The 16,845-nt window shown below is 33.7% G+C and overlaps 1 protein-coding gene across 4 annotated transcripts in view; it reads right to left on the bottom strand.

The window, feature by feature from the left end:
• Positions 1–16,845, bottom strand: part of LOC110700390 (serine/threonine-protein kinase ATM-like) — a 48,260-nt gene that overhangs the window by 26,268 nt on the left and 5,147 nt on the right. For all 4 annotated transcript variants that reach the window (XR_002507203.1, XR_002507202.1, XM_021877930.1 and 1 more), the window contains exons 10-29: positions 16,245–16,343; positions 14,653–14,709; positions 14,394–14,478; positions 13,270–13,344; positions 12,795–12,836; positions 12,595–12,665; positions 11,903–11,951; positions 10,702–10,773; positions 10,379–10,540; positions 9,881–9,970; positions 8,838–9,022; positions 7,115–7,715; positions 6,935–7,006; positions 6,536–6,700; positions 2,644–2,769; positions 1,801–1,928; positions 877–1,033; positions 745–791; positions 608–671; positions 282–356 (exon numbers count right to left, since the gene is read on the bottom strand). Coding sequence is in view for 2 of the 4 variants with exons in the window: in XM_021877930.1 (XP_021733622.1) it covers positions 282–356; positions 608–671; positions 745–791; positions 877–1,033; positions 1,801–1,928; positions 2,644–2,769; positions 6,536–6,700; positions 6,935–7,006; positions 7,115–7,715; positions 8,838–9,022; positions 9,881–9,970; positions 10,379–10,540; positions 10,702–10,773; positions 11,903–11,951; positions 12,595–12,665; positions 12,795–12,836; positions 13,270–13,344; positions 14,394–14,478; positions 14,653–14,709; positions 16,245–16,343 (2,422 nt within the window). In the remaining 2 variants the exon portion in view is untranslated. The remainder of the gene's footprint in view (positions 1–281; positions 357–607; positions 672–744; positions 792–876; positions 1,034–1,800; positions 1,929–2,643; positions 2,770–6,535; positions 6,701–6,934; positions 7,007–7,114; positions 7,716–8,837; positions 9,023–9,880; positions 9,971–10,378; positions 10,541–10,701; positions 10,774–11,902; positions 11,952–12,594; positions 12,666–12,794; positions 12,837–13,269; positions 13,345–14,393; positions 14,479–14,652; positions 14,710–16,244; positions 16,344–16,845) is intronic.

The raw sequence follows: 16,845 nt of genomic DNA, 5'->3' as shown, positions 1-16,845 counted from the left end.
CACAGCTACAACACTAAAACTATAAAAGAAAACCCTTTAACTGTGACGTGATTGTTGCAGAAAAAGGCATATCACTTATCTTCTAATTAAAATTATGGCAAAACTCAACAAACATATAATAGAAAAGGCTTTTGTGGTTACCATTTTTTTCCTTTTTAATCACGCTATCCTTAGTTTCTTTGTTAGATGAAAGATGACCTATACTCAGTAAAATACTTACATCTCACATAAAAGTACTGATACACTGAATGGGGAAAAGAAGATAAGAGTTTAATGTTCACCTGTACAAATGCAAATAAGCTCATGCCACAGGTAACCCAGCTAAATAAGATAGGACCCATAAGTTCTTCCAGGTACTGCAGGAAAGCAGACATTAATCTATGAAATACAAATTTAAAAAGATGAAGAACCGAACCAGCTTAATGCAAGTCTGATTATAATAATTTGTCAAAGCAAGTAACTAACAAACTACTGATAAGGGGAATTCAAACAGTATAAACAAGAATGTGCATTGATTCCATGCAAAAAAAGATATAAATATAATTTTAACAAAAAAAAAGAAAAAATCACTAGCAGAAATTATTACTAGGGCAAAGACAATCATTACCTTTGACCGACATGCATAATGTAGCTTTCTTGCAAGATTATCTAACACTGTTTTGACCAATTGCCTGAATTAAAATTGTAGTCATAAGATTGCCCACTTGTACTTCATGTAAATTTAAAGAAGGTGGCAATAACTACCTTTGACAACAACCAATTGCAGAAATCACACATATCATGAAAATTGCCTGCATTTATCATGGTTATAGAAGGCAAAATAAAAATAAAAAAATCTAAGATAAATTGTATATATAAATGTTGCATAATAAATACCTCTGATTCTACTTTCTCACTGTGAAAGGCAGCATGCATGAGAGTAATGACAATGGTTTCCATAATAGGATGAGAAGCATAATCATCAGGCCAAACCTCCTTTTCAGTAACAATTTTCTCTTTTGAACACATAATCAATTTCGGACCAAAGTTGGAGCTACAAGGAAAACCAAGAAAAAAAATGTCTTAGTAAACTTGCCAAAAAAGCCAACAAACAAGAATGTGATAGAAGCATTTGACAAAGGAACTAGCAAGAAAAAAACTAAAACCTAGAACTAGTCCACCCAAACAATGTGATAGAACTTAAATTGGGATATTCCCTACATTTTTCAGTTTCCAAAGAGTGGATATTCTGAAGGGTAAGTGAATGATAAAAACCAGATTGACTTTATTGAAACAAATATACTCCCTAGGTTAATTTATCCACAATTTCTGTTTGACATGCTCCAGCTTCTAATATGATGTCTGCTTGCTGAAATTCTTAAAGTAGTTAAAAAAAATTATTATGCTTATTTATTTAATTTTCTGTATTGGCCTTGATTTTTCATCAACAGATTGATTTGACACAATCAAACCTTACATATACATACTTTATAAAGTGCGAACACTTCTATACGTATAACAGGAGATTCCTAACAACTTACAAGACAAAGTTATTCTAACAGTTTAGTTAAGACACTCGCAATAGCTAAAGATTTAATTATACATTCTATCACCACTGATGTATCTATATAGTTGATTTACTTACATAAGCTTACTAAATTATCATTGTGAGGAAGACCATTGCGAAATTTTGGACTACAACAATACATCAATTCCACATAATCATGCAACCCCGCAAAAAGATAATAATAAAAATAAAAAAAATTTAAAAAATAAAAAAATCTAAGCATTAGTCAATCAGAAGAAAGAAAGCAAACCCACCAGATATCCTGAAAAAGCACATCATGACCATCCCATGTGAGGAAAAGAATACCAATTCTTCTAGCCAATATAAATCTCACTCGATAATCAGGATCCTTCAGCAATATAAACAACCTTTGGATCATAGTCTGTTAAAATAAAAAAGGGATAAGTTTTAGGCTAATGGCAATTTAAAGTCAGACAAGTGCCTAAATGGACCTAAGCACAAAATGTTCCTTGGTATCAACAATTTTCTTATCCTTTCAAAGCCAAGTGCCTGTCCTTTTTTTAGGAAAATGCGTTCATATAAGTCATACCATATTATAGGAAGCTAAAATACACAGAATAATACAGTCAAGGAAACTAAAACAATTAAGTTATCATTATTAGAAATCAAGAGTATTTTGAGATTATATTTCATAATATCTTTCCCAAACATTAATTTAGATGATTGAAATTTAGGTTTTTCCAAGAACAAACATACTTCATCCGATCCATAAAAATTGCAGCACTTTGAACTTTAGGGGGAACTTAGATTATATCGCATATGCTCACTAATGTATAAGAAAAAAACATGTTTTCAAAGTACGATTTTTTACAATTCTTACTAATACATAAGTTAAACTATTTATGGTCGATAAGGTGCCTTGGAGATAATGAAAATTGAAAGGTTGATACATTATAATTCAATGTATCATCTTTACCATAAAATTGTACCCATGCAAAATAAAGGTCATCATACTAGTACAAAACAAATAGGGGAGAACTAAAAAGCAAATAAATGGTACCCCCTTCTTAGCAACATACATTCCCAATCTTCCTTAGTTCAGCTATTTTAACATATGTGATGAAAATGTTAATTACCTGACCAATCAAAGGATTCAGACGAATAAAATCACAAATGCAATCAACCAGCTTTCGACGTCCAAACCAATCAAGCAAATTAGACTCGGCAACTTTGTTCAACAAATCTCCAAGTGGCAACAAGCTCTGTAATCACAATGAATGAATAATTCATATTAATGAATCTCTTGTCTGAACAGAATCATTCAAAAAAGGAAAACAGATCATATAAAATTTTGTAGATGTTGTATGACTTTTTATTAATGAATTAATATTAGGAAAATTTAACAACAACAAACCAACCTTTGCCCCATTCTCCCAAAATGGACAGAAGTTTGCATTTTTCTCCCAAAATGGACAGAAGTTTGCATTTTTTCTCCCAAAATGAACCACTACCGGTTATACCAGGTAAAGATCCACTAGTCATTAAATCATTGGTCAAGAATTTTTTTTATTTTTTAATTTTGATAATTTTTACAAAAAAATAAAAAATAAAATAAAAAATTAAAAAATTAAAAAAACCAAACCACCCTTTCCCACCACAGCCAGTCCCCTTCCCAATCAGCCACCCCCTTAACCTTCACCACCATCACTTCCACCCACTGCACCACCACCATAGAAACCACTTACCAACCAACGAAATAACCCTACCAACCAAAGAAACCACCATATCAACCCACCGAAAACACAGAACCACCTACCAACCCACCAAAAATACCGAAACCACCATACCAACACAGAAAAAACACCATACTAACCACTAAAATACCGAAACCACCATAACAACCAACCGAAAACACCATACTAACCACCAAAACCACCATACCAACCCACGTACCCCACTATCACCAAGATCCAAAAACCCACTACCCAAGCCTGCCATAACCATCCTCGCTCTCACCACCACCAAGATCCGAAACCCACCCCACCGAAACCCTTAAGACCCTCTCCAATGGTGAGACTCAAGTGAGTATTTTTAGGAGAGAGAGTATTTTTTGCAATGTATACCAATAAGTTGGTATCTAAACTTAGCAACTCCAAAAGAAAATTGCTAAGTTTAGATACTCAACTTTGAGTCTCATTTGACAAAAAGTGTGGGCCCAAGTCAATATTCTAATATATTTTGTAATTTATTTAAGTTTTACCCCTTTTTTTATTATTTTTTAATCTTACAATAATTTATAGGCCATAAATTGAAAGTGACATTTTTATATTTTAGAGTCTCACCATTGGAAAATTAGACTTAACATGAGTTGCTAAATTGAAAAATGGGTATGATCTCACCATTGGATGTAAAAAAACAACTCATTTTGTATTTCAATACTCAAAGTTGAGTCTCATTATTGGAGATGATCTAATATTTCAATCTTCCAATTCTTCTTTTGTTTTTACATCAATTTTTCACTTTTTTTTTACGACTTAGGGATTGTCGGTTTGGGGTTTCATGGGGAGCGAGGTGCGGTTGGAAAATGCAAAGGAAGGGGGAGGGCGAGTGATGGCCGGAAAAGGATGGTCGAAAATAGGAGGTGGAGTCGTGAAGGGGGAGAAAGAGTGGTGGCCAAAGAAGTGGAGGAAGGGGTGGCCGGGAGTGTGGGGTAAGGGGAGAGTGGTCTTTTTTTTATTTGTATTTTTTTTAATTATTTGTTAATTTGTAAAAAATAATTAAAGGTTTTTAATTAAAAAAAAAGATAATTAAAGGAAAATTAAAAAAAAAAAATACAAACTTCTATTTGTTTAGGGAAAATTTAAAGGTTGGTCCATTTTGGGAGAATGGGGCAAAGGTTGGCTTGTTGTTGTTAAATTTTCCTTAATATTATTACTGAAAAAATAAATAAAATAAAGAGATGCCGCATACGTAAAATAATTCAATTTGCTTTTGGTTGTTCTCTTCACCTCCAAAAAAAAAAAAAATAATAATAATAAAAATAAAAATAATTTTAAAATAAGTTTAAATCTGTAAATTAAGTTTTAATCTGTAAAAGTCAATTCAATTCAGTAACAAAAATTTAAATTGATCAAAAATAATTTCAATTCAGTAAAAATAATTTCAATTTAGTAAAAAAATATTTCAATCACCAAAAATAAGGGGAAGAAAACATATCAGCTAATTTTACATTGTCTCCATAGCACCTCTATAAGACAATACTCAGCAAATATTAGATGTACCACAAGCCATGTTGTAGTCTAATATGTAGGATGTCGTCCTTTATATGAATATCATGATTTGGAAACCTTTTGTTCAGCAATCAAGCTTCCTCCGTTGTTTTTAAATTGCAATGCTGGAAATTTTACACTACTCAAACAAACTCCTTTGACCATCTTTTGTGAATAATAAGTTTGAAAAAGCATAGTCACGTAGAGTCTAGTTAAATTCATCTCGATATATATGTATATGTTATTAGTTTTTATAATTTTTACTGAAGCGTAATGACAAATGCTCATGGTATAAAGTGTACATTAGGAAGCGTGACAAACCCAATGTTGAAATGATAAAAGTACGAAGGAAGTACATTTAAATTCAATTTAGCAAGCTCTTGTTTGGTTTATCAATTTGCATCACATATCACATAATAGAGTAAATCCATGAATTATAATGGATCATCCCTAAAACACAATGACTGAAAAAAAATTATTTGATCTAGCTTAACAAAGCCCCACTCCACCCCAACTCTATACATGCTCTCCAACTCTTCTCCACCATTTCACTTTCCTCATATTTAAACCAATAACCACAGGTACTGAGTGCTGATCCACTCCCTATCTAAGTGTAACTGCTTAACCAAATACCTTCCCCCAACACAACCCACTACGATGAGTATTCTTAAAAAGAAGAGGTTCAGTTTTGTTAGAAGGGTTAGATCTCTAATAAATCATTAGTTCTCTTTAATTTTCTGTATCAAGCATAAAGGTTTTACAAACTAAAACTCAAGAAAATTAGCACAACCAAGTTGCAAACCCCTGGAACTCTACCAAAGCAATGTGGCTAAGTCAAACAATGATACCAATTGTAACATCCAACCACTTCAGCAACCCACTTTGAGTAATAAACACCTAATGGGCAGTTGAGCATTTGGGCACATAGACTAAACCCCTTGAGTTCAAAAGGAGCCCGCTTTGTTATTTTGGTTAAAGGGTTGAACCACTATAAACAATCACTCATTCAGTTCCCTCCCCCCTATCCTCCAATGCAGAAATCAGAAAGTCATAAAAGCATGAGTAGGGGTAAGTCATGCAGAGGCAATTTGGAGGAGAACGAGAAGTAATAAATCATGTGGAGGCAAGGAGAGAGAAAGAAGAGAAGTGATGTATTATTTAGAAGCGAAATCTGAAGAGTAGTAAAGAGGTGATGTTGGAGGAGGAAAAGAAGTGAGGTGTTCCCACACTAACAAAAATGGCATTTTTTTCCATGTAATCTCCTGAGTAAACTTAAAAAACCTACCTGCTAAAATAAGTTTATGCCCAAGACTTCATAAGATGAATCAAATTCAGAAAAAAAAACGGCAACTATCAGTGAACAGCATACCAAGCAATTTTGAGGAAAAAAAAAAGAGCTGCCAACCATTCAGGAGCTGATAAATAACAAAGCAATAAAGAGCAGCTCAGCTAGATCCCCCACTACAGCAGAAGGGCAGAACTGAATTTGAACAAGAATATGAAATTACACCATCTTGATGTAGTCCCATGGAGCTCTGTACATTTTCTACCCATTTAATCCCAAAACAAAAGAACATTTTAAGGGAAAAAAATTACTAAAACGACATAAATGGATATTTTGCTGCATCCTCAAGAAAATTTAACAAAACAAAGGGATTAGGACAAAGACAAACATATCATCAAGCCAATAAGATTTCCACTGCCCAATGGGGGTTATCCAAGATTTGTTTACAGGCAAAGGATCAAATTTTATGAATACCTTCTCATCAAATCTTTCCTTCATAGACTGAATTCCATCTTCATCTTTCCCATTGGAACGCCAGTATAGCAAGGTTGCTAATAAGCAACATATTGTAGTTAGGACATCAACGCAAGGAAGCCTCAGGCTCAGTTTCAGCTCAAGGATTTCATCCACCAAGGCAACCTGACCCAAAAGTTTGTAAAAAACAATAAGCGATCCTTCTCTCAAGATAAAGGTTGCACTTTCCACTTTCATAAAAAGTAATTACAATGTTATCTAGTTCACAAACATTTTCCAGGAAGATATATACCAATTCAAAGTGGGATTCTTTATTTTGCAGACTAAGATATGAATGCACATATATTCTCTAATTTACAATGTATTGTTACAATAAAGATGATGAGGAGAATAGATTACCAAGTTAGTTAGCTTCGCCAAAGAAGACCAGTGAGGACTCTGGCAAAGGCTGTACAAAATCCTTTCACATACCTGCCCAAAACATAGAGAATAACAGGAATATTATTTTAGCATAGATCTTTAAGGGTTGAGGGAACTTTCCTCAAATTTTGAAATGAATACTGTGTAAAAACAAAATACCTTGGAATCTCTTTCGGAGCTTAGAATGTCAAACAAAATATCCCATGTAGCCATAGGCAAAACTGAGAAACAACTAGCCATTAACGATAATGTGTCCACTTTCAACTTTGATCCAGTAAGAAAATTTCCAGCCCCAGTCGTCCCATCAATAACAACATCACTAGACTCATCAGCCACATCCAACTCCATGTCTATTAGCCTGCTTTTGCTTCCCTCCAACGAAAAGGGTTTATCACCAGAGGAGCTAAAACTGGAAACCTCTGGGGAGACAGTCTCACCTTGTAGATTGTGGTCACCATTAGAAAATTCTAGGTACAAATTAGAAAAGGCCTTTAATAGCCTTTCAATACAAAGAACAATTGAACTACGGAATACAGGATCAACTGCAATTTCTTTTCCAACATCGCTGAAAATTGGGCAGCTAAGAAAGCTCTTGAAGCAGACAACAGAAGAAGTTCCATCAAGACTGGGATTTGAACTCCAGAAACTATGAGTTTTGACATCCTTTACTGATCCTTGAACTATTGCAACAGCTGATTCAATCAGATCTGACAGGCAGTTGCCAAGTTTTGCACGGAAAGAGGATATCTCGTCTTTTTGTCTGCATTAGTATATACCATCAAATTTACCCACAAATGAAGTAATTCCACATACGTTCAAATAAAATGTAGTCAAAAACAAAAAATGACAATATTCAACAATAGATTTGGTAGAAAAGGAACAGCTTGAAAATAAATAGGAAGATCTAAGTGAATTTGAAACCTTTGGGCTATGCTGTATTACAATTACATAGCACCTAAATAGCTAACTCCTAGCAATATATGGAAATTTGTATGTTCTTACTTTTTTTTTCCCCTTTTTACATGGGGAAAAATTACTAAAAACGTTTGGTTGTCAAAGATATCTGAGAACATGGAATAACAAAATTCAATTGAAATGTATCTACCGGTCACGCATGAACATATAATTCAAAGATTATGAGCATAGAGGTATTACCATAGGTATAATGAGAAATTATGCAACAGAACAGAATGCGCTTTACAATAAGAATGTCTAATTCAAAGAATCTGAATTCATAGTCTGAATGTATGGTAAAAACAACATGCAGGCATAAGGGGTCAGAACGTGCATTTTAATATTGTAAAAAAAAAAAAAGAAAAAAAAATTGCGTCCTCAATTCTTTAAATCCACACACAAAACTTGGACCATAAATATCTTGATTGTCTATCAAAATAATTACTATGTACAAAATTAGATATCTTATATATAGGCATTGAGTTTAATCCAACAACATTTCACAAAATAACATAGATTATATGTACCTCACACATAAGTAAAAATATGTAGTTAAAGTTATAATAAAGCAAAAGTCAAATGCTGCAAACTATGAAGTGTGGAAATATAATTGTATATTATGAAGGTATGCTAAAAAAACCAAAGAGGTTTATAAAGAAGATGTAGGCATACTAAAAAGAATATGCAAGGGATCCGGATATCCTAGGCCCACAATATAAGAATTGAATCTCAACAATATCTTATGTTAAAAAATGCACAACATGAAAAAGTAAAAAAGAAGAATTTGAAACACTTGGACTATGCCACATTACAATAACATCAAAAAGGAGATAAACAGCTGATTTTAACAACACGTGGAAATCTATTTCTAGAAATAGTAGAAGCGATCAAAAAGCGGTACACACTGTTAAGTAGGAGAGAGACTGACCTGGTTAAAACAGAGCCATAAAGGATATTAGACAATAGCGAGCAACGAAGAAAGATGTCAGACAGATTCTTTTCTGTCTTTTTATCCAGCAAATCATAAAGAATGCAGTTCTCCATCTCATTCAGCAATGGATCTCTTAGCTGACGTGGGAGGCGCACACCTCGAGAGTTACAAGATAATGGCACCTAAAAACAGAGAATCACTAATAAAATTACCTCTAGTGCACTTGTGTCAACTAAAACAGCCTAGTTCATTTAATAATGATACAATCACGTCCTTTTATCAGCCAGCTCCCATTAGTAGGTAAATCTTAACTCCCAACACCCCCTACTACACGATATTCTAAGAATTCAATTTTGTCCAATTTAACAGAGGAGTTCAATGGGTTACATTCAGTAAAACTTGCTGCAACAGCACTTTAAAGTTCAGACATCAAAATTTTGTGAAATTAGCCTAGCCAGACTATTTGAGTACATGTTGTACACGAACATTGTAATCTAAGTCCGAATCTTACTTTATAATATATAGGTGTATTAAAAGTAGGTGTTAAAAGGGTGCGCATAAAAACTTTCATGGGAATTGCTTGATTTCAAAAAAGATCTTTTAGCTTATCAAGCTATAATGGGACCTTTTGAAATATCTAGCATCAGCTTGGAAATTAGTAAAAATTTATGGAAATAGTCCAACCATTATCACTTAGGTAGCAGAACCAGCCGCTTACTGCAATGAATCACTATTGTTAGGCCGAACCCTACAAGAATTATAATTTTTCTGATCCATCTCACAGCCCATGCCACTAAGAAGTTTCTTAATATCTAAGTTAGTGTTTTAGATTAGAAATAGGACCTAAGTTGTATGGTGTTCGTGTTCCACTGTTGTGTTTTGTGAATCCAAATTATAGTTGAATTATGTTGAATATTTACAACAAAAAGTGACAAGGTCCTAGGGATCAACTGATCAATGCATATCAATCAGGCAAACCGCAAAGATTGTTTACGAACACATAGAGAACTCAAACAATAGCCAAAGTAAGATTCAGATACCTTGTCCTGGTGATCAAAATTGATTTCTGCAAGGGTATGTACAAAACAATCAAAATATTCATCAGATTCCTCATGCTTTTGTTGATCTCCCTACACAAATGATCATCATTCAAGGATCACTCAACAATTCAAATTAACTACTTGATCTTAAAAACCAATGGAATCCATCATAGCAACTTTTGAGATATTAATTGCCCAAACCAATGAAATTTTTTCAATATGTTCATCCCAGACAGATATGACAATGGTGACATGAAAACATACAGGAAAGAAGCTCCCATATATTATTTTATAGCACCAAAATCCTTCAACTATTTAGCATACCCAGCCAAGGGTGCATTTCACTTATTAAATTTTCAAAAATAAAAAAAAATATATAAAAAAAAAAAAAAAGGTTGCAATCACATTTATTGAATGATAATATTTTGGGAGGAAGAATTTTAGAAATCAGTATCAGAAAAATTCAGTCAACTTTTCTTTCCGTAGATATACACTTACATAGATTACTCTAAGCCAGTCAACTTCCTTTCCAGCAGCTTCATCATCACAATAAGATGAAAACCCTCCACGATGATCCTTGATTATAGAAACTCCCACACATATTGCATACAGTGCTGCTGGCAATAATATAACCACATGCTCATCCAAAGTGAGAGTCTCCTGCATCTCAAGATAAATTAAAACTCCATTATAGCATATTCCAATAAATTTACGTGACAAAGTGTTTAGCACAATACAGTAATATGGAGTATAAAGATACTAATCAAATTGCTTATAATGATTCACACTCATTGAAGTTTAGCTACTATGATGTCACTAACCCTTGTGTTGATAATACTCATAACTCCTCTCAAAATATTTTGTCTGAGATATAAGTTGTCACGTAGATCACCCTGCAAAAAAAGATGACACATTACAAAATTCTCATGAGTCACCTTGTTACCACCAAAGTAATTTCAATGAAGCTTATTTGTAAGTAAATATTACTTTTGGTAACCATTGCAAGTTCTCTATCTCAATTACACAATAACAGCCGAGGTATGCATACAATATTCTTCCTCTGTTCCACAAATATTGAAACAAGGATGAAATTACGCACCCTAAAACACATTTTATATGTTAAATATCTATAATTATATGAGTAAAAATTATAAAAAGTAGATATTGTGAAAGAATTTACGAGACAAATCTAACAAGACCCCACATAACTATATTTTACTTTACGTATAAATCATAATATGTGGTCAAACAAGCGCGATGAATAGTGTAAAAGACCAGGTGTTGCAATATTACTAGAACGGAGGAGTATGAGTTAACACCCTAAAGAAGAGCACATCACCTCATTTTACACAGAACTATCCATGGTAGATCTTCTAGCAAATTGAAATTAGAAAGTGAAAACTGACAAATGTTGTTAGGCCCCGTTTGGTAGGGTGTAAAACATTTTCAGATGAAAATAATTTTTCATGGAAAATCTTTTACATTGGAAAATTCATTTTTATGAAGGTTTTTCGTTGTTTGGTTGCATGTAAAATGATTTTTCATTTTGAATATTTTTCATTGTTTAGTTGAACTGAAAATCAATTACTTCAATTGTGAAGGAAAATGTTTTCCCTCCACTTGTGATGGAAAATGTTTTCCTTCTAAATTGGGGGGAAAATGTTTTCAGTAAGGTGGAAAATGATTTTCCACCCCAAATTTTACATTTTAATGTTTACACCAAACCAACCAATGTAAAATGGGAAAACACTTTTGAGTGAAAATGTTTTACGCCCTACCAAACAGAGCCTTAATGTTGTAACCATCGCCAATACAAAAGATTTTAGAGCTTGCAATAGAATTCCAAACCCAGTGAAGGCATGACAAGATTAAAGTATGTTGACAAACAGAGAAGGGAATAGCAAAAGAGCATAATAAAACAGTTGCTGACAGATGCATGGCAATAATGCCCATATAAGAACATGTGAATCAGGAACAAAAAACAACAATGAAAACATGGAGACTATTGGATAACAAGCTTACTTGAGAGCCTTTTCTGGAGAAATAACAAGAAATGAAGTACAGAGCAGACCTGTAGAAAAATTTAAATAATAAATAAATCTGCAAATAAGGTTGCATAGAAAGAAAAGGGCGGTGGGGGGAAGAGTGCAGCACAAAGATAAGCTATGTCTAATGTCTTTAATATATGCTTAATTGCTAATTTCTAAAGCCACTAATAACTTGCCACTAAACTACTCAGGACTAGGTTTTATACACTGACTTCACAATGTATTCACTTGATTCCTAAAAAAACACTCTCTCAACTATCTCTCAAAAGTTCTAATTTTTAATATAAATACATACTAAAAACAAAAGATAGATTAAAAGGAGACAAAAAGGAAAAAAGTGCACCAAGATTGAATTATGCCTGAAAGAGACAAGCCAGGGGGATCCCCATGAGTTTGACTCTAAGAAAGGCTAATTATTAAGGGTAGAGCCCCAATGACAACATTAGGCTAGCTTAAGTATGGAAGATGTTCCCTTCACAATCTGGTGGTGCACTAGGAAATAAAGAGCCAATGGATTATCAAGGGTAGAGCTCCCCCTTGTCCAGGTTCAACACCCTTTTTATCAGCTTTTTCTATAGGAGTCAAGTAATTATACACTAATTCGTAGTAGATTAGCAGGTTGAGGGTAGCAGTGCAAAATCTTATTACAAAGTAAAAAAAGCTTACGGAGATGAGATACATCTGAAGCATTGGAGGTCCCAAACATCCTGCGGTACTTCTGTCATATTCAGCATATCCTGGAAAATTGATAATTAGCAGCTTACTTAAATAGTTTGATTGCTGAGGTTATCAGATTTCCATTAACAACCAATAGCAGAATGCTGACTCTCAACAGTAATGTTAAGGTAATATGAATGCAGACACACATGTGAGACCAAATATCCAAGCAGTCTGAACGCAGCGTCTGCCTGCACATCATCAAAGTCAGTCCAGAAGGGGTTAGTGAAAGGGGTATTTATTTAAATGTTATAAAGAGCAATGCTAAAGAAACCAAGAGTTCTAATCTATAACATGTAAGAAAAAATAGTGACTTCCCTATAGACTACTGTAGAAGGGGGAAAAAAACAACTTATTGGTTCGTAACTTCAATAGGACTTTTGACAGCTAAGCTTTATCTTTTGCAGTGCACATTTAAAACTACTAAAAGTATAGAACGCGTTGTTTATAATAAAAGAAAGAAATTTGCTTCATCAGCATGCATTTAGTAACTATTCTAGCATAAATAACTGCACACCAGAATCATGTGTTTTCTATCTATACAAATTAGTTTTCTAATGAAATTAACCATAGAATTAAAGGTAACTGTTAAAGTAGTCTGTTACATTACAAATTAGTACTTACAACAGAAGTGATGCTGCTGAGCTTTGGGAAACCATGAACAAGGCAGCTCCAAACTGTTTGCCAACCTCGGAAAATCTGCCAAATTGAATGCAACCAATATCACCATTTTCCAACAATGAATACAGACTAGATAATTAAAGTGAAATATTCGTATGAACTAAACTATGGCTTTAGTTTGAAATTTTCCAAAATCTCAGTGTCTTATATGAATTCAGAACTCACATTATAATATCACGGTAAAAACAGATAAAAGAAATGGCCACTCAGCTAATTTTGGTTAATAGCCTCATAGGTAAGCCAGCGTACAATGTTTGAACCTATCTCCTTTTGGAAAATAGTTTGTGGTTATAGCAAAGAATAAGAGAAAATACAACCAAAAGAAAAGAATTACTCACATAAGACCTATCTACAAGTCCGCATATTTACTACGAAAAACTCCTAAAAGTCAAAGCTCTATGCTCCAGCAACACACATTAACCCAACTCATTTCCAATTGACATGCAACACAGCCGATCCATAGAAGCTAAACCAGAACCATCTTGAGGCTCTTTTTAGGACCCCAATGCATTCTTGTTGAGCAATAGATTATGTGGAAAATGAACTAATTATAAGCTAATCTAGAAGCAGGCCATCATCATTGAACCACTATAGAACAATCATCACTTTCATAGCAAGTATTAGATCCATTAGCATCTTTTTTTTTCTCTTTTTTTCTTTTTTTGATCAAGATCGAAGAGCTTAGGGTTTATCAAGAAAATTTTCCCTTAATATTTCTGTTTTATTTATTTCACTTAGGGAGTTAGGGTTCTCAATGCGTTATGACCAAAGGACCATGTAGGCATGTAATGTAGCTCATACACAATACATCCCTTTGTCAAGCCCTATCTTCATTAAATATCTGATTAAAAAAAAAGAATATATACATATCAAGGATTCACTTTCACATCTGACTTCTTACACCACAAGATTACGTATAATTATTTGTTGAAAAATTGGACGCAAAGAGGTAAGCCCTTATTTATTAAACAAAGGCTCTCTTTCGAACAGAGGAAAAGATAACTTATATGAGACTGAACCAGTTGATTATACCCAGAATCAGAATTGTTATCATAATAATAGTATACCTTGTTTGAGATTGAAGACGACTCCAGCAGGTCTTTCTCCACAGACACTAGGGGCAGAAGCACAATTGAGAGGTGATGTAAGCTCCTTCATGCATGGGATGAAAATTAAAGAAATTGTAATCAAACAAATAAAGAAGATATGTTGTGAAAATTGTAAAAAGACTTCTTAAATTTAAGCTAAGAAAGAGTTGACAGAAAGATTCCAGGTTGAAACTTGACAAGATCACAGAGCTAAATGATATTTTTATGTTCAGCATACCGTAGTGTCCACAGCAGACCATCATAAGAATGCTCCACATTAGCATCAGACAGGATTCTACAACATAGCACATGTCACAACGACCAGATAAACAAAGAATCAGTCAACACGTAAGGCAAAAAAAAATATTAAAAGGCCATTGACAACTGCAACTACTCAAGTTTATCCCTGAGATAAAAAGGCTAAATATTTGTTACCTTACCTTTAAATTACAATATAATGGCAACAAATCAAACATGAATACATCCATTCCATTGATTGGATCTTAGTGGACCAAGTAACTGCAGTTTTAACTCTAACCAACTAGCCCAAAAAAGACATTGAAAAGGCAATAATGTATTATTATTAATTTATTATGAACAGCATATAAAAGCACGCCTAGGCATGTTTCCTAGGAGAGGCGCATCAATGAGGCGCACATGAGGTGCGTACCTTAATCACTTATTCGCTCTAGCGCACAGCTTTTTTATACATTGATTACAATGATATTATATACGATGTATAATAACAAAAAGAAAATAGCTTCTACTAAGATACACCCCTTAGCCAATATTCTGATACAATGATTTGAAGAAAAATATAGAAGATAAATGAGAAGATGATTATTCAAAAAGAGAAAAGATACACCCAGGCATTTCAGAAGTTGGAACAAACAAGAATCAGGTTAAGTCTAACAGTACACAGCCAACCATTACAGAAAAAAAAAATAAAAAATAAAAAATAAAAAAAAAATCAAGAGATTAAAAGGCATAGAGCTTGCTGAAGTCTACGACAAAACAAGTGCTCAAGATCAGGCAGCCAGCTTATTGCAATACATCAAATACGGCATTGGATAGGGAAAAGTAGAGGGAGAAATTCTATGTAGAAGACATGTCAGACTTTCAATATAAATACATACTTTTCGTACCTAAACTCATTTGCAAATTATACTTAATTCCTTTTTTAAGGTTTTCTCAAACTGTTTGGTGTTTTTAAGCACATGTTTTTCCGCTCTTTTTTATCTCCCCTAACCCCTTCTATAAAACTTTCTCAATTTTATTTAAAATATTCACTTTACTCCGCCCCATTTTTTGCTCGCTGTGTTATTTCTTGTTTTTTTCCTCTTTCATTGTATCTTTTTTCTGTCTTTATTACATTTTATGTGGACGGTTCCTTATGAAGATTCATGTTAGCCGACCCCATGTCACTTTGGGACAATGGCTTTGTTGTTGTTTCAAAGGTGGCTATGCAGGTGAAGAGAGGAATCTTGACAAATCCGCCTAGTGAAACCAGCAAGGGCTTAGTCTACCAACAACAATGCCAGTGGCTGACACTAACCCCAAAGTAGTGAAGTACCACATCAGAGAGCGTCAGCAAGAAGAAAAACAGGGTTGATGCCCTTGATGTGGAATTCTTATGCAGTCAATCTTCCATTTTTTCGTAACAAAGATTTGACCATTTCTAGGCAGGGCAGGGTGGTTCATAATTAAAAACCGTTGAATTACCCTGTCCAGTGATCCAGGTTATAAGTTCTCAAATGGGAGAGCAGGAGGGGGTAAGGAAGAGGGATGTATAAAGATCAAGAAAGAGAACCAAGAAGAAAAAAAATATACCTCTCCAAACTGGAGCATATGCCGTCAAACCAACATGCAAAAAGTTCCTTAGGTAAGCGAGATTGGTGACTGTGGCATAGATGACAAAAGACAGCATGCCTGTTGTAAATCCCCATTAGATATATGAATCTTATATATTCCAGATTGTACACTCAGTATATAAGAATCACAAGGAACCCATTACTCATCAAAACAAACATCATAAGCATATATTAGAAATCAAAAAATTTACAAACCTTCCTATTTCTTCAAATCTCTGCAATTAATTAGATTCATTAATAAAAGTTCACCCACCTTGACCCATGATTACCATAGATGGATCCGGCAATTGAATTGGTCATGTTGGATACAGAGACTAAAAACTGATTCAACTTTGGAACTGTTTCATTTATTTGGGTCCAAGTTATCAGATCACAAGTTAAAATGTGCTAGACCTTGAACTTGAACTTCCATATAAAATTAACTCTATAAGGTATAAGTATATTGAGCCATGTATTCTGGATCAGTAAAACAAGTCTTACAAAGTTCTTAATGTAGTAGGCAAAACTTTACTTAAAATAAGTCATAGTAAGAGGATATTCATTTTTTATATATACTAGTA

The sequence above is a fragment of the Chenopodium quinoa genome, unplaced genomic scaffold (genome assembly GCF_001683475.1).
Source record: "Chenopodium quinoa cultivar QQ74 unplaced genomic scaffold, ASM168347v1, whole genome shotgun sequence".
NCBI lineage: Eukaryota > Viridiplantae > Streptophyta > Magnoliopsida > Caryophyllales > Amaranthaceae > Chenopodium > Chenopodium quinoa.
The sequence above is the reverse complement of the archived record's forward strand: the minus strand, read 5'-3'. Positions and strand labels throughout refer to the sequence as shown.